This window comes from Erinaceus europaeus, chromosome 15, assembly GCF_950295315.1.
Source record: "Erinaceus europaeus chromosome 15, mEriEur2.1, whole genome shotgun sequence".
In the NCBI taxonomy this organism is placed as follows: domain Eukaryota; kingdom Metazoa; phylum Chordata; class Mammalia; order Eulipotyphla; family Erinaceidae; genus Erinaceus; species Erinaceus europaeus.
The window spans coordinates 17,342,058-17,366,283 of NC_080176.1; the positions used below are offsets into that span (position 1 = coordinate 17,342,058).

A 24,226-nucleotide genomic window follows, 5' to 3' on the forward strand; every position below is an offset into this window, starting at 1 on the left:
GCGCCACCTGCGTTTAACCCGCTGCGCTACCGCCTGATTCCCCTTATTATCTTTTTTTCTTTATCTTTTTTTTTCTTTTTGGCCTCCAGGGTTATTGGTGGGGATCGGTGCCTGCACTACGAATCCGCTGCTCCTGGAGGTCATTTTGCTTCCATTGTTATTGCTGCTGCTGTGGTTAGAGAAACGGAGAGAGGAGGGGAAGACAGAGAGGGGGAGAGAAAGACAGACACCTGCAGACCTGCTTCACCGCCTGTGAAGCGACTCCCCTGCAGGAGGGGAGTCAGGGGCTCAAACCGGGATCCTTTTACCGGTCCTTGCGCTTTGCGCCACGTGTGCTCAACCCGCTGTGCTACCGCCTGACTCCCAATTATCTTTTTTTATTGCCATCACCAGGGTTATTTTAGCTGGATCTCAGTGCCTGCACTATGAATCAATCCATCACTCTCGGTGGCCATTTTTTTTCCTTTTTTATTTTTTAATTATTACTATCTTTTCTTTCTTTTTATTTTGAAAGGACAGAGAGAAATGCAGAAGGGAGAGAGAGATAGAAAGAGAAATCTGGAAAAAGAGACCCGCAGACCTGCTCTATCACTCGTGAAGCTTCTCCCCTGCAGATGGAGGCCACGGGCTTAAACCCAGGTCCTTGCACATGGTGACATGTGTGTGCTCAGCTGGGTGTGTCATCCCCCAGCCCTTTGTCTCTCCCTCTCCATCTCTCTCTCTGTCTGAAGTTGAAAGGAGTTAAAAAAAAAAAATCAGCTAACAGCAGCGAACACATTCAGGTACCAGGCCTCTGTGGACCAGCAGTCAAATGTGCAGTTAACAGGAAACAAGTCAAAAAATGTAGCCAGGTGCGATTCTCATTCATCCAGCATTCACCACCCTCCCCTTCCTCATGGGTCAAGGGAGCCTGAATTCAGCCTGCCTCCAGCCCCCCCCCCCAGAGGAGTGGGGGGCACCAACAAGCAGGCAGGCAGGCTGGGGTGGGGGAGAGATGGTTGGATCTTAGCCCTGAAAGACAAGATGTGCCTTCAAAAGCAAATGCTAATTACACAGAAGCTGGGGCATGTGTGTGCAGAGAAATCACTCTCTCATCTGCATCTATATCCTGTTCATCAAAGAGGTCAAGGCCCTTTTGATTATCAGACTAAATATTTTTAGGCAATATCACTGAATGGCTGCAAAGAACATGAACAGCATCTGCTGAAGAGAGAAAAAAAAAAAATCCATCTTCAGAGGGAGAGAAAAAAAAAAAAAAAGGCAAGTCCAGCACATCAAAGGGGAAAATCAGCTATAGCAACTGTGTATGAAAAAATTGTCAGAGAGAGAGAGAGAGAGAGAGAAAGATGCCCCTGTGTTAAGCTTTCTCCTCCTCCTCCTCTGCCCTTGCCCTCACCCTACTTCACTCCCTCCTTCCAAATATCCAGCTATCTACACTGAGTCTTGATTCTCTCTGCATCTGATCTGAGCACTGGGGGGGAAAGTCAAAAAGTGATCTAGAATTAGCGTTGTGGGTTGAGAGGAGACAGGGAAGATAGTTCTCAGTACTTCAGGTCAAGTGGAGGTCACCATACAGACAGAAAGGATATTCAGCTTGGACATGGTGAATGCCCAGTCCAGCCTGGTACCTCGAATCTTTAGTGTGGAGAGGAGAGCACCCTAAAATGGCCTGATGGACAGCCCTCTTGCTTTGGCAGTGCAGTGGCCTCCCGCATGCGCGGAGTGCTTTTTCCAGGCAGAGAGAGAGAGAGACATCACATCATCAGAGCTTTCTCCAGCGCCAAAGCGCCTTCCCTCTGGTACTGGGGCTCAGTCTGGGGTCATGTACATGGCAAGGCATGTCCCCTGATGAAGCAGGTGTCTGGCCTTATGTGTCCCTTCTTGACGTATGTATGACAAACAGACACATCTTTCTGTCCACTGTTTGCTGTGGCAAATCTTTGTGGCTTCCACAGTGGCCAGAAAAGGGTTAATATTCAGTGCGTCCATTCTAATTTTGGGGCCAGGAGTTGGTCAAGCTTTCCGGTTAGAGACTAGATTCCTTCTGCCGATTGTCTGTGGGTCCACGTGGACTGGGGGGGAGGCTCCTTGGTTTCTTGAACCCCTAAAAACGGACCAATATCAATCACTTAGTACAGTCTGCTCATTAAATTCCCAAGTCAAACCTTCTGGACACACATGTCTTTTCTGTGTCTACAACATATAAAGAGCTGGTCTGAGTCAATAAGATAGAAAGTCATTACAAGGAACCTTATTACTATATATTACCCACTAATGAGTTTGGAATCTCAATTAAGATACAACTGCTTCTTATTTTCAGCATACTCCTAAGGATATGAGGAGATAAGGATTGGGTCAAACTAATAGGATTATACAGAATTAACACTGGCAGCATTTCTTGTTAAAATATATATATATATATATATATATATGTATGTATATATAATCAGGGAGTCAGGCGTTAGCGCAGTTGGTTAAGCACAGGTGGTGCAAAGCACACAGGGGGAGTGAGGATCCGGGTTCGAGCCCCCTGCTCTACACCTGCAGGGGAAAAGTTTTGCAAGTGGTAAAGCAGGGCTGCAGGTGTCTCTATGTCTCTCTCCCTCTCTATCACCCACTTCCCTCTTGATATATGGCTGTCTCTATCCAATAAGTTAACAAAAATTAAAATCTTAAAAAAATTAAAAATACAGCCGGTTAAGCTCACGTGGTGCGAAGCTCAAGGACCAGCTTAAGGATCCTGGTTCAATCCCCCGGCTCCCCACCTGCAGGGGAGTCGCTTCACAGGCGGTGAAGCAGGTCTGCAGGTATCTATCTTTCTCTCCCCCTCTGTCTTCCCCTCCTCTCTCCATTTCTCTCTGACCTATCTAACAACAATGGCATCAATAACTACAACAACAATAACTACAACAACAATATAAAACAAGGGCATCAAAAGGGAAAATAAATAAATAAGTGTAAAAAAAAAATTCAGTTTGCAGGGGCCAGGCAGTGCTGTATCTGGTTGAGCACTCACTCACATGACAGTGTGCAAGGAACCAGGTTCAGGGTTCAAGCCCCCAGTTCCCACCTGCAGGGGGAAAGCTTCACGAGTGGTGAAGCAGGGCTACAGGTGTCTCTCTTTCTCTTTCCCTCTCTATCTCCCCCCCTCAATTTCTCCCTGTCTTTATCCAATAATATATAAATAAAATAAAATAAAATAAATCAGTCAGCACCAAGAATTCCACCCCTGTAGCTTGCATGTGTCAATAATTCTACCCAGTGGAATATTCTGACATGTTTGTTTGTTTTCCTGGGTAGGAAAGACCACTGAGTTCTGAGGCACAAACACGGACTGAAAACGAGCATCATCTAATGGGATAAAGAAGCTGCAGCGGGGCTGGGCGGTGGCGCACCTGGTTCAGTGCACACGCTACAGTGCACAAGGACCCAGGTTCCAGCCCCTGGTCCCCACCTGCAGGGGGAAAGCTTCACAAGTGGTGAAGCAGGGCTGCAGGTGTCTCTCTGTATCTCTCCTCCTCTGTTACCCCGTTCCCTCTCCATTTCTGGCTGTCTCTATCTAGTAAACAAAGATTGGGAAAAAGAAGAAGGAGGAGGGGGAGAGGGAGAGGGAGAGGGAGAGGGAGAGGGAGAGGGAGAGGGAGAGGGAGAGGGAGAGGGAGAGGGAGAGGGAGAGGGAGAAGGAGAAGGAGAAGAAGAAGAAGAAGAAGAAGAAGAAGAAGAAGGAGTAGTAGTTACTACAGCACAGACACTGGGGAACACTGCTCCTCAGTTATTTCACCAAGATGAACTCCTGCCCTCTGTGATGTCATGGATGTAGTCTGGGGTGACTGTGCTCAGCAAAATCGATCAGAAAGTCAAAGACAATTTCTCCCATCTGAGGACCATAAAAAACCAAAGCCAGTGAACTAATAAGCCACAACAAAAATAAACCTTGTGTGATCGAGCTGTGGTGAACCTCGCAGAGTGCACATGTTACAGTGCAAGGCGATGGGGTTCAAGGCCCCGGTCTCCACCTGCAGGGGGGTCAGTATTACAAGTAGTGAAGCAATACTGCAGGTGTCTCTCTTGCTCTCTCTCTCTCTCTCTCTCCTCTCTCTTTTCCTCTCCTCTCAGCTTCTCTCTGCCTCCATTAAAAAAAAAAAAGAGGGCTGGGTGCTGGCACACCTAGTAAGGCACATACACTACAGTGCGCAAGGACCCAGGTTCAAGCCCCCAGCCCCCACCTGCAGGGGGGAAGCTTCACAAGTGGTGAAGCAGGTCTGCAGATGTCTCTCTGTCTCTGTCCCACTCTATCTCTCTCTCCCCTGTCAATTTCTCTCTGTCTCTATTCAAAGTAAGTAAATAAAATATTTTTTGAAAGAATACATATTGGGACCAGGCAGTTGCACAAAAGGGCATACGTTACATTACTCTGCACATGGATCTGAGTTTGAGCCCCCATCCTGGTCCCCGCCTGCAGGAAGGAAGCGTCATGAATGATGAAACAGTGCTGCAAGTGTCTCTCTATCCCCCCTCCCCTCACAATTCCTCTCTTTCCTATTAGATATAAGAAAACCAAAATTAAAATAGATTTTTAAATAAATAAATAAAGAGAACTTGGGGGGGTAAGTGGTGGCACACCTGGTTGAGGGCACATGTTACAATGTGCAAGGACTCAGGTCAGGGCCCCCAGTCCCCACTTGCAGGAGGAAAGCTTTACAAGTGGTGAGTCAGGGCTGCAGGTGTCTCTCTGTCTCTCTCACTCTCTGTCTCCCATGTCCCTCTTGATTTCTGACTGCCTCTATCTAGTAGATAAAAAAAAAAAAAAGGTAATTAAAGGGAGTCCGGCGGTAGTGCAGCGGGTTAAATGCATGTGGCAAAAAGCACAAGAACCTACGTAAGGATCCTAGTTCAAGCCCCCGGCTCCCCACCTGCAGGGGAGTCACTTCACAGGCGGTGAAGCAGGTCTGCAGGTGTCTGTCTTTCTCTCCTCCTCTCTGCCTTCCCCTTCTCTCTCCATTTCTCTCTGTCCTATCCAACAGCGATGACATCACTAACAACAATAATAACTACAACAATAAAAAATAAGGGCAACCAAAGGGAAAATAATTAAATAAATATTTTTTTAAAAAGATAATTTAAAAAAAGTTTTTTGAAGAGAAATTTTTTTTTTCCATTAACAAGTGAGTCTTAGACCCTGTGGAAAATGGAATGGACAGTCAGCGGCCGTGGCAGGGGATAGGAGGATAGTATACAAGGGCTCAATCTGATTTCATGAGGGGTCTAGAATTTACGAGGTGGGTGCAGTGATGTCTACACACAAGCGGGAGGTGTGGCGCCGTGCTCCCAAAGCTTTGTGAACCAATGGTCGACCGAGGCCATGCTATTGAGGACACAACATAACAAAACAGAGAGCTCAGTTAAAAAGCAAGAGTCCGGAGTTGGGCGGTAGCACACGTGGTGCGAAGCGCAAGGGCCGACTTAAGGATCCTGGTTCAAGCCCCCGACTCCCCACTTGCAGGGGAGTCACTTCACAGGTGGTGAAGCAAGTCTGGAGGTGTCTTGTCTTTCTCTCCTCCTCTCTGTCTTCCCCTCCTCTCTCCATTTCTCTCTGTCCTATCCAACGGCAGCAACAACACCAACAATAATAATAATCACAACAATGATAAAGCAGAAAAAAAAAAAAGCAAGAGTCACAAACACACCATGTTTGCTTATCAGAAGAGACCGAACCTCTCAGGGATGTACATGAAAGGTCTATATTTAAGCAAGATTCATGTAGGCTCCTAGGCTTCCCACCCTGCCCACCTGAAGGGATATGACACAGGGAACTTCAGCTGAGTTCTCTGTTCCCATCCAGTGCTGATTCCAAAACCATCCAAAAGGTTGAAATTCACTGGAGACTAGGGCAGGGGTAGATAGCATAATGGTTATACAAAAAGACTCTCATGCCTGAGGCTCCAAAGTCCCAAGTTCAATACCACACACCACTATAAGGTAGAACGAAGCAGTGCTCTGATTAAAACAAAGAATGAAAAAGAAGCCACAGCCCCTGTTCAAGCCAGAGACCCAGCCCCACTGCTACTCTACCCCGTGACCAAGTTCACCGCTTCCAAAGTTCCGGACCCACAAACACCCAGGTCCAGCATAGATCCCAGCACCATAGAGAAGAAAGTATGAATGAGACCCTTGGAATATACCTAAAATAGACTTCCAAAATGGACACCCCAAATCTCATCTGTTCTATTCTTACCTTGAGGTTCTTGATTACTAAACAATTTGTTCTGCTTTAGATCTTTTTTTTTTAAACAATGGTTTTTTATATTTATTTTATTTATTTATTCCCTTTTGTTGCCCTTGTTGTTTTATTGTTGTAGATATTATTGTTGTTGTCGTTGTCAGATAGGACAGAGAGAAATGGAGAGAGGAGGGGAAGACAGAGAGGAGGAGAGAAACATAGACACCTGCAGACCTGCTTCACCGCCTGTGAAGCGACTCCCCTGCAGGTGGGGAGCTGGGGTTCGAACCAGGATCCTTATGCCGGTCCTTGTGCTTTGCGCCACCTGCGCTTAGCCCGCTGCGCTACAGCCCGACTCCCCTCTGCTTTAGATCTTAGTGCTTTTTAGCCACCGAGTTGCAGATGCTACCATGACACCAACCTGACCTTCCTGGGCAAATGACCTCACTAGTGTGTCCTGGATTCTCAAACCTCTAGAGCTCTGGTCCACCAGGGAAAGATAGAAACAGGCTGGGGGTACGGATCAACCTGCCAACACCTATGTCCAGTGGAGAAGCAATTACAGAAGCCAGACCTTCCACCTTCTGTGTCCCATAATGACCCTGGGTCCATACTCCCAGAGGGATAAAGAATAGGAAAGCTTCCAATGGAGGGGATGGGATATGGAACTCTGGTGGTGGAAACTGCATGGAATTGTACCCCTCTTATCCTATAATCTTGTCAGTCATTATTAAATCAATTTAAAAAAAAAAACTAAACCAAAAAAAAAAATAATAAAGGAAGGAGGGAAGGAAGGAAGGAAGGAAGGAAGGGTACTTGTTGCCATCAAAGCCAGTGCCACATCAGACCTGGTACATTTTTTATCTTTTTTTTTATTTCTTTATTGCGGAATTAATGGTTTACATTTGACAGTAAATACAATAGTTTGTACATGCATAACATTTCTCAGCTTTCATATAATACAACCCCCACTAGGTCCTCTGTCATCCCCTGGTACAATTTCTAAATATATGTTTATTATATTGTTTTAATTTATATTGGATACAGACAGAGAGAAACTGATATGGGAGGGGGAGATAGAGAGAGAAAGAAGCAAAGAGATACCTGCAGCCCTGCTTCACCGCTCATGAAGCCTTCTCCCTGCAGGTGGGAAGTGAGGGCTTGAACCTGGCTCCTTGTACACTGTGATGTGAGCACTTAACCATGTGCACCACCGCTGGGTCCACCAGACCAGGTGTGAATTTCTCATCCCTTTCAGGCTGTGGGATTTGGCCAGAGAACTTCCAACTGCCAGGTGATCTTGCTCTACAATGTGCCTGTTTCTCAGCTCATTTCCTGTCCCTGTTCACAAATAAGTGATGTCAAATCCTCTCACCCAGAGGAGCCCAAGGAGCTCTTTTTATAGGGACTCATTTTCAAACTGTGGAAACGCAGGCTTTGCCAACATGCCACAGTATTACAGAGGCCCAGGGAAATAAACCATCCCCACATGTCATCAGAGAGCTGCGTCATGCATGTCCAGTCCCTCAGGCTTTTGCCTCTACTCATCAGGCAGAAACATTTGCAGCCAAGCCATCCAAAACTATGACTCAGCAAATAAAACACCAATGCCCCTCCTGCCAGAGCTTCGGAAGAGGCGGCCCAGACTAGGGAAAAAAAAAATGTACAGTGCCAGCTCTGTTGCTGTTTTTAAAGAGCCTCTAGCCACAACTAAATGCATCCTTTCAATTGTCTGGCTTTTGTGATTTTAAACCAAGCCCTCCACATTACTTTGATGTGGGGGTTACTTGAAAACATAATTGCTGGGAATAACCACAGTAGCACACTGTTGTCAAAAACGAAAGTCTTGTTTTTCCCCACTGCCATTAGTCGGTGCATCAACTCCAGAATGTATGTTGTATAGACAGACCTTTAGAAATCAAGGGAAAAAAAAAAAATATATATATATATATATATATATATATATATATATATATATCTGGGAGCATACCACGATTCCCCAAGTACACCCAATCAGCTACAGAATACCTACTGAAACACAACAGCAGAATCAGCGTTCTTTTCCTTTCTTTTTTCTTTCCTGCCCCAGCAGAACAATGGAATAGAATCACACATGCACACCCCAGAGCAGTATCACCAAAACTCAACACCCCCCCACACACGTAAACAATAGTTTGTACCTTCTGGCCGTGAAGTTCTAGCTCATGAGGAGAAACATATCTGACGCACCTGACCTTGTAGCTCTTCATGGAAAAGTCACACAACTGGTCCACCCCAGGGAGCAGACAAATAAGGCAACAGGTGTATAGGTTCCCCATTCGGTAGTTGCCCGCTGATCAGATCACGCTGGCGGTGGCCAAAGACTATACCCAGTCAAGACGATCCAACAAAATGTGTCGCTGGCTAAGAAGAGATTACCCAAAATGAACCAACTGAGTGACCCATTGGCTGCCTAACGACCCAACCAAGATGAGCTGATACACAGTCCAACCAACATGAATTGGCCAAATGGTCTGAGGTGACAAGCAGAAGAAACCAACCACAGTAAGCCTAAACTAAGATGTTCACGCTTCAACAGAGAAACCAACCAAGTGAAAACCAGTGATGCCAAGCCCAGCAAACCCCCCCCCCGCCAGCAGAGAAAACAAAACAACAAATCAATAAGAAGGAGCTCCGCACAGGGTCTGGCAGAGCAGCCGCTGTTGGACCAGGCCCCACAGCACTGCAGACACAGATGGGGTGGCTACTTACGCAGATTATTTATAGGAGTTCTGGCATCCATGTTCTCATAGTGCTGGACGTGGACCACGATGTTGAGGTCTCTCTCCATGTGGTCGGTGTTACACTGACCCTGTGGTCTCATGACATCTGCAAGGGCCCTGCAGGAAGAAAGGGTTTGAATCAGTTTCTCTCAGACACCAAGGATCAGCACCGAGCACCAAGCTGGTGAAGCAAAGCCAAGGCCCGCTACTCCATGGAGCCACCAAGCCAGCGGTGGAGTGGGGGAGGACACTGAGGGAGAAAAGGAGGGGGGTCGGTAGATGATGGCAATGAGAGATATCACATCCACAATAGTCCTCAAGCGTCCCACAACAACTGTGGCCTGATGACCTCAGGAAGTAGTTGGGAGCGTGCATGTGACGTGTCTACACCCCACAGAGTTCATCCTTTCTTAAGTCTAACCTGGGGGGCAGGGGCTCTAGATGAAGGAATGGCCCAGTACGGTAACAACAGCTGCCACTTACTGAGTACTTAACACGCCGGGCCGTATACTCACAATGCCACAGCTAAGCCCCGTGCCTTATGAGGAGTCTCCCTCTCTCTGCAGATGAGTCCACAGAGGCTCAGAGAGGTGTGTTCACCTGCTCAAGATCGCACAGGACGGAAATCCTAGCACAGGGATTTGAACCCGAATCTGTTCTCTGGGGGCGACCCTGCCCAGTGTGCAGAGGGGGGCTGGTTGTGAGCGAGACCTCCACACTCCTGCTCTGCCCCCCTTAGCAAGAGTTAGAGGCAGAGGGGAAGAATGGAAGATGGGGCGCCATCTGCATTTTGGCTTAAAACTCAGAACATTGCTCTGTGGCATTCCTGACATTGTCAGCAGGCCACCGTTAGTGTCGTACGTGTGTGTGGGTGTGGGTGTGTGTGTGTGTGTGTGTGTGTGTCCAGGGTTATCACTGGGGCTTGGTGCCGGGACTACCAATCCACTTCTCCTCATGGACACTTATTTTATTGGCTAGAACAGAGAGAAATGGAGAGAGGAGGGGATGACAGAGGGGGGAGAGAGGAAGACAGACACCTGCAGACCTGCTTCACCGCCTGTGAAGTGTCCTCCCACCTGCAGGTGGGCAGCTGGGGGCTTGAACCTAGATCCTTGAGCTTAATACTATGTGCACTTAACTGGGTATGCCACCGCTCAGCCCCTGTATCACATTTTTTTCTGCTTCTTTTGGAAAGGAGTTGAGAAGTGTTAAGAGACTGTGTTCATTCCCTCTGGCTACTAAAACAGCAGGCCCCACACTAGCCAGGTGGCATGAAACAGTAGTGGGGAGGGGGACAAGCAGTGGCACAGGGGATTAAGCGTACATGGTACGAAGCACAAGGACTGGGTAAGGATCCTGGTTCGAGCCCTTGGCTCCCCAACATCAAGGGAGGTCACTTCACAAGTGGTGAAGCAGGTCTGCAGGTGTCTATCTTTCTCTCCCCGTCTTCCCCCCTCTCAATTTTTCTCTGTCCTATCCAACAATGACAACAGCAATAACAACAACTATAAACAAAAAGGGCAACAAAAAGGGGAAAAAATAGCCTCCAGGAGCAGTGGATTTGGAGTCCCAGTGATAGCCCTGGAGGCAAAAAAAAAAAAAAAAAAACAGTAGAAATGGCTTCTTTCCTGGCTCTGGAAGCTGGGAGTCTAAAACCAAGATGTTAGCAGGAAACTCTTCATTCTTGCTCCCAGGTTTCAGGTGACTGGGTGGAGACCCTAGGTGTCCACTGTCTAACAGAGCAGCCTCCCTGCACTGTGGGGGTGGGGGTGTGCACCGTCTTCCTGGGGGACACTGACCATGTGGGGTTAGGAACCCACCCCACTCCAGCATGCCTACATGCTAACTAGCCACAGTCTATCTCCAAATAGTCACATTCTTTCATCATCACCATTATTATCACTATTATCATTATCATTATTATCTTATTGCTGACAAGGCTATTGCTAGGGCTTGGTGCCTGCATGACCAAGCCTCCACCCTTGGCGGCCATTTTTTTGGTTTTGCATTTTGTTCTATTTTTATAGGACACAGAGAAACTGAGAGGAGAGGGAGAGATAGTGAGAGAGAGAGAGAGAGAGAGAAAAGAGACACCTGCAGACCTGTGAAGCTTCCCCCTGCATATGGGGAGCAGGGGCTCAAACTCAGGTCCTCACAATGGTAATGTATGAGCTTAACTGGGTGCACCACCACCAGCCCTTCTTTTTAAATTAATTTTTAAAGTAATTTATTTATTGCCACCAGTGTTGCTGCTGGCACTCAGTGCCCACAGGATGAATCCACCACTCCTGGCACCTGTTTTTTTTTTCCTTTGTCCTTTTCTTTTTCTTTATGTGATAGGACAGAGAAACGAGAGGGGAGAAGAGACAGAGATGGAGATAAACAGAGAGAGGGGGACAGCAGTGGCACAACGCACATAATACAAAGGACAAAGGCCCGGCATAAGGGTCCCAGTTCAAGCCCCCGGCTCCCCACCTGCATAGGGGTCGCTTCACAGGTAGTAAAGCAGGTCCACAGATGTCTTTCTCTCTCCCTCTCTTCCTCCCTGTCCTCTCTCAGTTTCTCTCTGTCCTACCCAAAAACTCAACAACAACAACAAAAAAATGTCCACCAGAAACAGTGGATTCATAGTGCAGGCACCAAGCCCCAGAGATAACCCTGGAAACAAAATAAATGAATAAAAAAGATACGCTGTCTGGGGGAGGACCACACACACCACCTATGAACCCAGGTCCCACCTGTCTGCTGAAATGCAGCCCACTACAAAGGGGGTGCCCAAACCATGCTTGGCCGCCAGTCACAGCAGCATCACCCAGAAATGTTTTCAGATGTGAAACTAATTGCAGAGCCTCCCAACCCCGCAGTCTCTGCGTTCACAGCCCTCCCTGTTAGACTTCCTGGCCTCCAAGCTGGAGACCCCGAAAGGGGGGCAAGGATAATAGAGACCCGACTCTGCTGAGGAGCTGTCCCTGGGGCCATGGCATAAGGGGACAAGAACTGGCAGAGGGGAGACGTGAGTCAGCCTCCCAGGAGGTCCAGTGCACTACCGACAGAGCCAGAGCCTGTGAAGACACACACAGTTCAGACACACACTCGCTTGTTCATTCACTCATTCACTCATTCACTCACTCTCTCACTCAGCCAATATGCTCCACACATGCCAGGTGTCATCCAAGGACACAACAGGAGGCACAAGGTCACTGCCTGCCTGCAGCAGACAGACCAGGCATGTTCCACAAACAGGCAAGTGCTACGCAAAACAAGTGATAGACTGGGGCTGTGTCCGGTTTAAGGCAGCGTAGGACACATGAGTGCCTCAAACCGGACACAGCCCCAGTCTAATGGTGAGAGGACAGACAGAAAGGGGCTGCATGGGGTGGAATAGTATTCAGCCAGGAAGAGTGAATTTCTGCCACAGGACACACCATGGGTAAAACTTTGAAACATGATACCAAGTGAAAAACAAGTCAGATACTGTATGATTTTCATTTCTGGGAAATGTTGAGAGCAAGTGAATCCACAGAGACAGGAAGCAAGCAGTCAGTCAGTCAGTCAGCCTCTCTCCCTCCCTCTCCCCCTGCCTCCAGGATTATCACTGGTTGCCAGCACGATAGATCCACTACTCCTGACAGTTATTTTCATTGTTTCCATTTTATTGGACAGGCCAGAGAAATTGAGGGGGGGAGACAGAGAAAGAGAGACACCTGCAGATCTGCTTCACCACTTGCAAAGCATTGCCACTGCAGGTGAAGAGCAGGGCCTTGAACCCAGGTCTTCACAAGAGTCCTTGCACAGAGCGTCATGTGCTCTTAAGCAAGTATGCCACCACCCGGCCAGCCCTCGTAGACTGTGTCTTAGAGCAGGGAGGTGGAAGGACTGTTAACATGTGAGGGGCTCTTTTCAGGCTGGTGAGAACTTTCTAGAATGAGTTGCAATGGTGATAGGCTTTATGAGGATACTTAAAAAAAAAAAAAAACACTGGTGTGGAGACTGTTTCAATGCTAGATAAACAGAGTGGGAGAGGAGGTATGATAGGGGGGTGATTAGCAAGCCCCACCACAGGGCTAACATCATGGTGCAGAGGAGCTGGAAAGAAAACAGAAACAACATTCCAGGCAGGGGCCAGAAGACGGCTTAGTATTTGAGGAACAAGTCAGAAGGCCAGGAAAGCTTGCATGTAGCAGATAAGAAGTGGAAAGCTGTGGGGGCCTGGACCGTCACATAACAGAGAGAAAAACAGCTGAGCAAACCCACCCAGAGGGGAGACTCAGAGAGCAGCCAAGCGTCTGAATCAGGGTGATGGCTCCCACCCCATGAGCACTTGCACAGGGGACTGAGACTTCCAGAAGGGATGCCTCAGCCCAAGGGCAGCTGATAATCCAAGACTTTCCAAAGCCAATAGGCCCTTTTCACCCTCAAATGGTTCTTCACCATCACAAGCTCTAGTGATTCTATGAACCCCTGTGGAATTGAATAGAAATTGTGTGTCTGGGGGATGGGCCTGGCTGAACACACATATTACAGCACACAAGGACCCAGGGACACAAGCCCCGGCCCCCACCTGCAAGGGAAGTGCTTCATGAGTGGTGAAGTGTAACTGCAGGTGTCTCTCTGTCTCTCCCTCTGTGCAACCTCGCTTCTCTCTTGATTTCTCTGTCTCTATTCAATAAATAATAAATTAAGGGGAGTGGGGTAGTAGCACAGTGGGCTAAGCACAGGTGGTGCAAGGCACAAGGACCGGCATAAGGATCCCAGTTTGAGCCCCCGGCTCCCCACCTGCAGGGGGGCCGCTTCACAGGCGGTGAAGCAGGTCTGCAGGTGTCTCTCTTTCTCTCCCCCTCTCTGTCTTCCCCTCCTCTCTCCATTTCTCTCTCTCCTATCCAACAATGACGACAACAATAATAACTACAACAATAAAATAACAAAGGCAACAAAAGGGAATAAATATATATTTTTTAAATTAAAAAAAAATTAAATTAAATAAAACAGCTTATAGAAAATAATAATATTAAATTTAAGTATTAAAAACCCTGTGTTTTTTTTTTTCATGTACTAAGCAAGAACTGGGGCTGGGCGGTGGTGTGCCGGGTTGAGTGAGTGCACATATTACAATGCACAAGGACCTAGGCTTCAGTCCCCAGCCCCCACCTGCAGGAGAAAAGCTTTGCAAGTAGTAAAGCAGGGCTGCATGTGTCTCTATGTCGCTCTCCCTCTCTGTCACCCACTTCCCTCTTGATATATGGCTGTCTCTATCCAATAAATAAAAATAAAAATCTTAAAAAAAAACACATCGGGTTAAACGCACGTGGCACGAAGCACAAGGACCGGCTTAAGGATCCTGGTTCGAGCCCCCAGCTCCCCACCTGCAGGGGAGTCTCTTCACAGGCGATGAAGCAGGTCTGCAGGTGTCTATCTTTCTCTCCCCCTCTCTGTCTTCCCCTCCTCTCTCCATTTCTCTCTGTCCTATCCAACAACGACAACATCAATAACAACAGCAGTAATAACTACAATAACAGTAACAGACAAGGGCAACAAAAAGGAAAATAAATTTTTAAAATAATAATAAATAAATAAAAATAAAAAGCCAGAAGTGGAGGCCAGGTGGTGGTGCACCTGGTTACGTGCACATATTACAGTGTGCGAGGACCTGGGTTAAGCCCCTGGTCCCCACTTGTAGAGAGAAAGATTCATAAGTGGTGAAACAGGTGTTTCTCTCTCCCTCCCCTCCATTTCTATCGACCTCTATCCAATAATAAACAAAAGATCTTAAATAATAAAAGAAAAAAATCTAAAAAGCCAGAACTTGCAGCAGCTTCTCTAAAGAGCTCTGCTCCCCTCAACTCCACTACTAAGTTCCAAAATACCCAGATGTTCAAAAGAATCTCTCTCTCATTCACCTTCTTCACCTCATCTCGAGAGCTTGTTTGGAGGTTCTAGCAGGGGAGCGCAGCTACTCTTATACCCTCCACTGAAGACCGGTCCATCTCTATTCGGGGAAGGCTGCCCTCTTTGACCCAGCGTGCAGCTTCTGGAGGGACGCACATGGAGCGGTGAGGGAGGAAGGGGACACCCGCCTAGCCAGCAAGATCGGCTGAATCAACCCTGGCGATTAATGGGGTGACAGATGTCGCAGCCAGATCGCCCTCACATCTTTCACCTCATTTTGGATGAAGCCTGAACGAATCATGTTAAGTGAGATCATCCAGAAAAAAAAGATGAATAGGGGATGATCTCACTCATAGACAGAAGTTGAAAAGTAAGGACGGAAAGGGAAAACACGAAGCAGAGCTTGGACTGGAGTCAGTGAATTGCACCAAAGGAGAAGACTCTGGAGTGGAGGGGGCGGTTCTCAGGGACTGGAACATGATGGCAGAGGACCTACTGGGGGTTATATTGTCATGTGGAAATGTTACACATGTACAAACTATTGTATTTTACTGTGAATCATTAATTCCCCCAATAAATATTTTTTAAAAAAAATAAAAAATATCTCTCTCTCCCTTTGTCTCTTATCTCTCTTACTTTGTCTCTTTTAATTCTCTTATCGGGAATTAAAAGAGAGAGAGGCTGAAGGGACAGTTGGGATTGTGCAGGTGGGGAGTCCCAGTGACAGCGCTGACAGCAAATAAATAACCAGATAGACATATGGCCTCGCCTTCACAAAGCTAGGCGTCACTCAGCAGACCGAGTGTCCACTGCAGCTGCTCTGTGGACTATGGACTGACAGAGCGAGCACAGGACAGCAGAGTCTCCTTCCAGACAACAGCTTCTCACGAGGCTGGTGCAGTGAGGCCTCTCTCCCCAGCAGGTCCAAAGCTAAAACCTTAGGAGGGATGTCCAGAGTGGGGTTCACTCATGAAGGGTGAACTTCAGCCTTCCCGCTGCCAGCTGTGGACTGGACGGCAGGGAGTCATCAAGATGAGTGACAGATTTTAAAAATCATGCCGGGGCCAGGTGGTGGCACACCTGGTTGAGTGCACATATTACAGTGCACAAGGAACCAGGTTCAAGCCCCCAGTCCCCACCTGCAGGGGGAAAGCTTTGCAAGTGGTGAAGCAGTGTTACAGGTGTCTCTCTGTCTCTCCCTCTCTCTCACCCCCTTTCCTCTCAATTTCTGGCTGTCTCTATCCAGTAAATAAAATACAGATAATAAAAAAAAATTTTTTTTTTTAAATCATGCGTTCTTTCACCTTAAACTCAGTCTAAACTTTCAGTTCATAGAAGCGCTCCAGCACGGACCTCGAAGCTGTTGGCTGGTGTGGACACAAGGAAGAAAACACAGGACACAGATGGGCACCGAGCAGGAAGCACTCTACAAGGCTGCTCACAGACTGGGTGCTCCCCAGCTGCAGGGGGTGGTCTCCGGAGCACTGAAGCAGGCCTGCAGGTGTCTCTCTGTCTCACTCCCTCTCTATCTATCTCCCCCTCTTCTCTCAATTTCTCTGTCCTATCAAATAAAAAATAATAATAACTTAAAGGGGGGAAGAGGAGAAGGCAATGGCTGCCAGGAACCGTGGATTCACCGTGGTCAGGCTCCCACTAAATGAATTGCCGCAGATCTAAAAAGATCCAGGATCCAAGCTCATCCAGCCATCCTCACACTCCTGTGTCAACCCGACTGGCATACAAGGTGTCCAGATATTTGGCCAGATAGAACCCTGCAGTTTGGGGACCCCCTTTGTAGTGGGCTGCATTTCAGCAGACAGGTAGGACCTGGATTCATAGGTGGTGTGTGTGGTCCTCCCCCAAATAGCATATCTTTTTTATTAATTCATTTATTTTTGCTTCCAGGGTTATCACTGGGGCTTGGTGCCTGCACTATGAATCCACTGCTCCTGGTGGACATTTTTTAAGTTTTTTTTTTTTCCTCCTCCAGGGTTATTGCTGGGCTCGGTGCCTGCACCATGAATCCACCGCTCCTGGAGGCCAATTTTTGTCCTCCTTTTGTTGCCCTTGTTGTAGCTTCGTTGTGGTTATTATTATTGCCCTTGTTGACGCAATTCGTTGTTGGATAGGACAGAGAGAAATGGAGAGAGGAGGGGAAGACAGAGAAGGGGAGAGAAAGACAGACACCTGCAGACCTGCTTCACCGCCTGTGAAGCGACTCCCCTGCAGGTGGGGAGCCGGGGGCTCGAACCGGGATCCTTACGCCGGTTCCTGCGCTTTGCGCCACATGCGCTTAACCCACTGCGCCACCGCCCGACCCCCATTTTTTAAGTATTTTAATTATTTAATGAGAGAGAATGCGAGGCAGGCAGTGGTGCACCTGGTTAAGCGCACACACTGCAGTAGGCAAGGACCTGAGTTCAAGCCCCTGGTCCCCACCTGCAGGGAGAAAGCTTCAAGAGTGGTGAAGCAGGACTGCAGGTGTCTCTGTGTCTTTTTCCTTCTCTATCTCCCCCTCCCCTCTCAATTCCTCTCTGTCTCTAGCCAATAATAAATAAAATAAAAAGATTTGGATTTGTTTAATCCTATCTTCTAAACAAGAAAGAGAGGGATACAAAGAGACACAGGGCCAGGTGGTGGCATACCTGGCAGAACGCATACATCACAGTGCACAAGGACATGGGTTCAAATTCTCAGTCTCACCTGCAGGGGGAAAGCTTCAAGAGTGGTGATGCAGGGCTGCAGGTGTCTCTCAGTCTCTCTACTCTCCCTTCCCCCTCTCAATTTCTCTATCTCTATCCAATAATAAATAAATACATAATACCATACATATGTATATATATTTTAAGTGGGGGTCAGGTGGTGGCACACCTGATTAAGCACACGCATTAGAGGGCACAAGGACCCAAGTTCAAGCCCCTGCTCCCCACCTGCAAGGGGAAGCTTCACAGGTGGTGAAGCAGGGCTGTAGGTATCTCTTTGTGTCTTTTTCTATCTCCCCTTTCCCTGTCAATCTCTGTCTCTACCCAAAAATAACTAAAAATATTAAAATACATTTTTCTTTTTTTTTTCTTTTTGTCTCCAGGGCTATTGCTGCAGCTCAGTGCCTGCGCTACAAATCCACTCCCCCTGGAGGCTATTTTTTCCCTTTTGTTGCCCCTATTGTTTATCGTTGTTGTTATTATTGTTGTTGTTGTTATGGTTGTTGCTGTTGTTGGATAGGACAGAGAGAAATGGAGAGAGGAGAGGAAGACAGAGAGGGGGAGAGAAAGATAGACACCTGCAGACCTGCTTCACCAAGTACTGGTCCTTGCACTTTGTGCCATGTGTGCTTAACCCACTGCGCTACCAACCAGCCCCCTAAAAGTACATTTAAGGAAGGAAGGAAGGAAAGAAGGAAGGAAGGAAGGAAGGAAGGAAGGAAGGAAATGTTTCCTTAATTCATTCCAAAACAGTCTTATTGAAACGCAGCCACTGGTCAGGGCCCAGATGACTGTGTGATGGCAACTTCACAAGGTTGGACTAAGTGAATTGGCTCCCAGATTCCTGGTGTGGCCCCCATCTGACGGGGAGCCCTGGACAGTGAGGACTGTGCCTGTCATTCTCCTGCCACTGCTCTCCACAAAGCCACGTGCAGGACTGGGTGGGTTAGAGGACCTGGCTCCTGCCTGGAAACCCAGAAACAGAACCCCTCAGCAGTGGCCCAGCAGAGCACACACACTGCCATACACAAGGACTCAGGTTCAAGCCCCTAGCCTCCACCTGCAGGGCTCAGGGAAGCTTCATGGGCAGTGAAGCAGTGCTGCTGGTGTCTCTCTTTCTCTGCTCCTTCCTTGTCTCCCTTTCCTCTTGCTTCCAGTCTCTATTCAACTGAAAACAAAATATTAAAATGAAGCAAGTCTACACCAAGCCCATCATCCATTCCAAGGCAGTAATGACCAGAGCTCATTCCTGGAATCCCAAGAAAATGGCGCACCGCCTTCCCCTCCATGTGTGGGGAGCAACAGAAAGACCCCAGCAAGTTGGAACACAGCTCAGAGCGCTAGCATCCTGTGCCAAGCCTTTTGAGTCCCAAGGTCAAAGGTCCCTTCTGACTCAAGAGGCTTGGAGAGGGGCCCTGAGCCATTTATTCCTCTTGTTTATTCCTCAAGAGTGAGGCGGGTGTGAGCAGACTTTCTGGAGGGGTAGCCACACAGGGAAGACACCCTGCTAACGCCTAAAACGAGCGCAGTTTCTGAGAGACCTCCCCGCAAAAATAAGATGTAACCAGAGCAGGAGAGAAGAGACATTGTGACATTGTCTCAAAACAAAAGCAGGAAGTGGCTAGGGACAAAGTGACCTAAGTTTATGTAATGGAGCCCCCTCTGGCTGACCTCCCACCCACCCACGTGACCACCCACCCTTCCTGTATACACGACCCTCCCCCACACCTTTCCCCCATTTTCACCCAAACATAAAGCTTCCCGGTCTCTAAAAGAGGTTACCAGTCTGACTCCTTGGTCTGCCAGTCCCTTTCAGGCTTTAGCTCAATAAACCTGCCTTGGCTCTCAGAAACACACGTCTCTCTCTGTCTCTCCTTCTTCCTCTGTGTCTTGATACTTTTTCCTGTCATTGTCAGTGTGGTGTCAGGGGACAACAGACCAGGGGCTCCCTCAAATGGCTTCCCAACCCCAGCCTTTCATTCTCCGTGCTTTTAGAAAGATGGAGGAGATGGAACATGTCACAATGTTCAAAAGCCCAGATTCGAGCCCCAGGTCCCCACCTGCAGGAGGAAAGCTTTGTGAGTGAAGCAGGGCTGCAGGTGTCTCTCTGCCTCTCTCCCTCTCTGTCTCCCCCTTCCCTCTCTAGATTTCTGTCTGTCCAATAAATAAAGATAATTAAACGAAGAAGGAGAAGGAGGAGAAGGAGAAGAAGTAGAAGGATGGAGGGGAAAAAGAGGTGAGAGGAGAGACACCAAACTATAAACCCACCATCCATACGGGTTCCGTGGTGCTGTCCCTGGTGGCTGAAGTTGAAGCCAGACCCTCCTGCAGGGTAAGGGATGCACTTTCCCACCTCTGCTCCCCAAAAACTGAGTGAGCAGAGGCTGGGATTCCCTGACCAAAGAGCAGCAAATACAGCCAGCAAAGCCAGCGGCAGGTCACGCATGCCAGAGTTTCTCCAGGCAAGAGCCCCTCGGGGAACCACAAGTATGGAATGAGAAGAGGAAACACAAGGGGAGGTGCAGGGAATAAGGGACATCTGTCGCCAGATGCCATCCAAGTGTTTGCAAAGGGCTCCAGTTCTTCCAAAACGTGTTCTCAGAAACCATCCAGGACACTGCCTTGTGTGTAATCTGTCCCTGGGGTTTCTGGTACTTGGGTTTGAAAGTCGGCAAAGTAACGAACAGCCTGTGTCCCTCCCAGAGCCAAGTGTGGACACCTTCCAAGGCGCCTGGCAGCCCTAAGGTCACTCACCAGCATCTCTGCCCAGAGGGTTGGCCCAGCCCAAGCACAGACAGAAAACACACCCGGACTCGTTCGTTCGCTCTCACAATGGCTCCTTGAACCCAGACCACATGTGGCTGTGTCTGCAGCGCATCTGATCTCTGCTCTAAGTGCTGCAGATCTGTGCTCTGTGGCAGTACAGCCTAATGGTCAGGGACGGGAGCTCTGGCCTGGGACCTTCTGAGGTTGTAGTTCAATTCCTTTGCTGGTGGGGGGTGAGGGGGAGGGTTGTTCCTCCTCTTGGAAAAAGCAACCTGGGCCCCAGAAAAGACAGCTTGTCAGAAGTGGCCACCTCACTGAAGAGAGACATAAAAATTACTGACCACGACAAAAAAGCTTGAACAGCAAAAGGTCACCCCTCTGTGGGGGGGGGGGTGGAGCACAGAGAGTGCCACCCATTCCTGAGGTCACCCCCTGCTAATGAAAGCCCAGAGAGGTCCCCAATAATGTCTCATCCTTCTTCTGGGAAGAAGGATGCTGAAGAAGGGTAGCAACCACCAAGCAGGGCCTCTATGCTCAGGGCTTTCTAAGCCCGCCATCTGAATCAGGCTTCACACAGAGGAGCATCCCTGCCTTTGTTTTACAGACTCAGAGAGGGGGAGTCATTTTCCCAAGGTCACACAGCCATTCAGGGGCTGAACTGAGATGAATTACATCCCTGGCCATCTTCTGACAGGAGCCCGCGATATCAAGATTAGCCTGACCAGTGTCTGTCTGTCTGTCTCTCTCTGTCTCTCTCTCTCTCTCTCTCTCAAAGACTTCAGGTAACACAATTATTAAGGCAGTGGGGACTGGGCTGGGGGATGGGGGAGTCAGCCCCGCAAGGGAACCCTGTGAAAATGTCAAGTTGCCAGGCTGACCTACTTCTCAAGAGACCTGGTTCTATGTGCAAACCTCCCAGTTGTTGCATGTCTGCAATAGCTTCTAAATTGGTTTTAAAACACTATGGCCAGGGGACCAGATGGTAGTGCAGTGGGTTAAGCACATGTGGCACAAAGTGCAAGGACTAGCATAAGGATCCCGGTTCGAGCAGGGGAGTCACTTCACAAGTGGTGAAGCAGGTCTGCAAGTGTCTATCTTTCTCTCCCCCTCTCTGTCTTCCCCTTCTCTCTCAATTTCTCTCTGTCCTATCCAGTAAAAAATAAAGTGGAAAAAAAATGGCCTGAGGAGCACTGCCAGAGCCCCAGTGATAATCCTGGAGGCAACAACAACAACAAAAGGATGAATTGTGGGGGCAAGGGGTCGACAGCATAATGCTTCTGCATAGAGTTTCTCGTGTCCGAGGCTGCAAATTCCCAGGTTCAATCCCCAGCACCTTAAAAGGAGCTAGGCAGTGCTCTAGAGAAAAATAGATATAGATGTAGATACAGATATATAGATACAGATATACTGAATTGTGAGCTGGAGAGACAGCAAATAGTTATACAAACAATTTTCATGCCTGAAGCTCTAAAGCCTCAGGTTCAATCCCCAGCACCACCATCTGCTAGAGCTCAGAAGTGCTCTGGTCAGTCTCTATCTCTCTGTATCTCTCTTTCATTCAAGATAAATAAAATACTAAAAATTATTTTTTAAAAAGATGATGAATGAATGAATGTTCTTTTCAAATGCTCAGGTCAAAAAGCAAAGGGAAAAGAGAGATGAGAAGAGGGGGAAGGGAGGGAGGGATGGAGGGAAAAAAGAAATAGGCAGAGGCAGGAAGGAAGACGTGAAAAGAGAGAACAGCATCAGAACAAACGTGAAAGTTACCAGTGATTGTACCATCTCCACCACTAATTCACACTGGGGAGGGCGAGTCTGCCCCAAAGTGACAATTGGACAAGTCTGGGGACGTTTCTCCATCACGACTGGGGTGCAGGGTGGTTGCTACTGGCACCTAGTGGGTAGAGACCAGGGATGCTGCCAAGCACCCACAGTGCACAGCCACCTCCCCCCACTCCCCACCCCCATGAAGAAGCATTCAGCTCCATTGGCAACAGTGCCCACATGGGAAGCGCAGACCAGCGCAGACCAGAGAACAGGACAGGCACCATCACTCTCACCTGCTTGCTATGTGCCCAAACGATGCCCACTATCATGTGAGCAAAGGAAGGGTTTGTGGGGGAGAAAGAGGAGAAGGGACCAACCATCTCGTGGGGTCTTGAAACTCCAAACAAAACACAGAGGCTGCAGCCAGCCAGTGAGTTCTACCCAGAAGGCATCTTAGGGTCAGTTGTGGCTCAGATGCCAAGCCGGGCATGCCAGCTTCCACCCACCAGCATCCCTCAGCCCTGCAGGCCAAAGCCAGCGCCCCCTGATGCAGTGGATCAGAGAGGATTAAGTGCAAAAGCAAGGTATTGAGGGTGGGGGGAACCCAACGCCGCAGGAACTCAGAGACACGTACCAAGGCACCATCACATGATCCTTCCAGCCCCAAGAAGGAGTCTTGAACCCCCAAGGCTGAGCAGGGTCTGCTCCATGGTGCACCCCATCATGGGGGGGTTGGGAAGACTGCTAAGTGCCAGTGACTCAGAAAGCCTGTGGACGTAACTCCAGAACGTGCATCTGGGGGAGCTCCCTGTCAGCTCCCAGACAGGGCTTAAGTGTGTGTATGTTGGGGGGGTGCAAAACTGTCTGACCCTATGACCTTGGGCACCCCTCCCCCTCTGGGAGGGGGAACAGCAACACCCCCGTGGGTAGCTGTGAGCAGGAGTGTTTACACACGCACGTGCACAGCCCGTGACACACACACACAGAGCTAAGCAAACAACAGTTCTCTCTATGACAGTAAGAGGCCAGGCCCAGGATGGGGGTGGGGGGGCTGAGGGGTTTGGGGAAGCAGACTGGCCCCAGGCTGGGAGGCAGGCAGACCCTTCACAGTGCCCCAGTGACCAGCTATCCTTTCTCCTCCTGGGAGTGTGCCCTTTTTTACTCCATCCTGGAGTTCCCCAACTGCACCCTGAGTACCATGCCAGCTGGAAGCTCAGATCCCTGAGACTAACCCCTCCTCCCCAGACTCCACCTCCTCCAAGCAGACCTCCTGGCACCTGCAGGAGAATGTGGCAGCCAGCTGTCCAGCTGCAGTGACTGCCTCCACCCCCCCCCCCCCACTCCAGCTGCAAGGGGGCAGGCAGGGCCCAGAAGCTGAAGGCATCTACGCCAGGAAAAGCCATGTCCCCGGACCCTGAAGCTAGCACCACCTCCTTACCTCTGTGCCCAGGGTTAGGTCCTGGAGACCTCCCACCGCAACCCCAGCTTTGCAGCGGAAGGGGTTTACAGCAGAGAAATCACCCCAATGTGCAGGGCAGCTTGCCCTCCTCACTCCCAGCCCTGGTGCATCCGGCCCTCACTGGAACTCTGACCCCTGGCTGGGGCTGTGGAAGAGAGTGGAGCTGCCCTGGCAGGTGCCTGAAGACCCTAACACCTGGGGACCCACGGGGAGGTGGGAGGGGCCAGGCTCTGCTTCCACACTTTCCAGAAGCCCCTGGAAGCTCCTGGCTGGGTCTCCCAGACCGGGGTCTTCAGCCACGCCTCCCGCAGACCCAGACCCCCCAAACTTCTCTGCGTCTCTCTCTCTTCAGCCCCTCCCCTAGTCCGATACTCCGCATATAAATAGGGAGTAATAGCTAGTGAGGTAGTGATGTGCTTCGCCTATTTTTGGTGGGTCTCTTTGTTCGGGTTTTTTTGAGGCAGGCGCGGGAGCGCGTGCACTCACACGCGGCGGAGGTGTGGGGGGGAGTGCTTGGGGGGCGACACACGCGACTCTGCAGCCCACGGGCTTGCGCCCCTGGGCCTCCACCAGCTCCCAGGGTGCTTGTGGCTCCTGAACCCCCACCAGCCCGGACCACTACCGCCCCCCCCCGCGCGCGCGCCGACCCTCGGCCTCTACCTGG

General features: G+C 49.2%; 1 protein-coding gene across 2 annotated transcripts in view; it reads right to left on the reverse strand.

Annotated features, from left to right (window-relative positions):
* Positions 1-24,226, reverse strand: part of SHISA9 (shisa family member 9) — a 291,935-nt gene that overhangs the window by 266,118 nt on the left and 1,591 nt on the right. For both annotated transcript variants that reach the window (XM_060172953.1, XM_007529528.3), the window contains exon 2: positions 8,972-9,099. In XM_060172953.1, the coding sequence (XP_060028936.1) occupies positions 8,972-9,099 (128 nt within the window). The remainder of the gene's footprint in view (positions 1-8,971; positions 9,100-24,226) is intronic.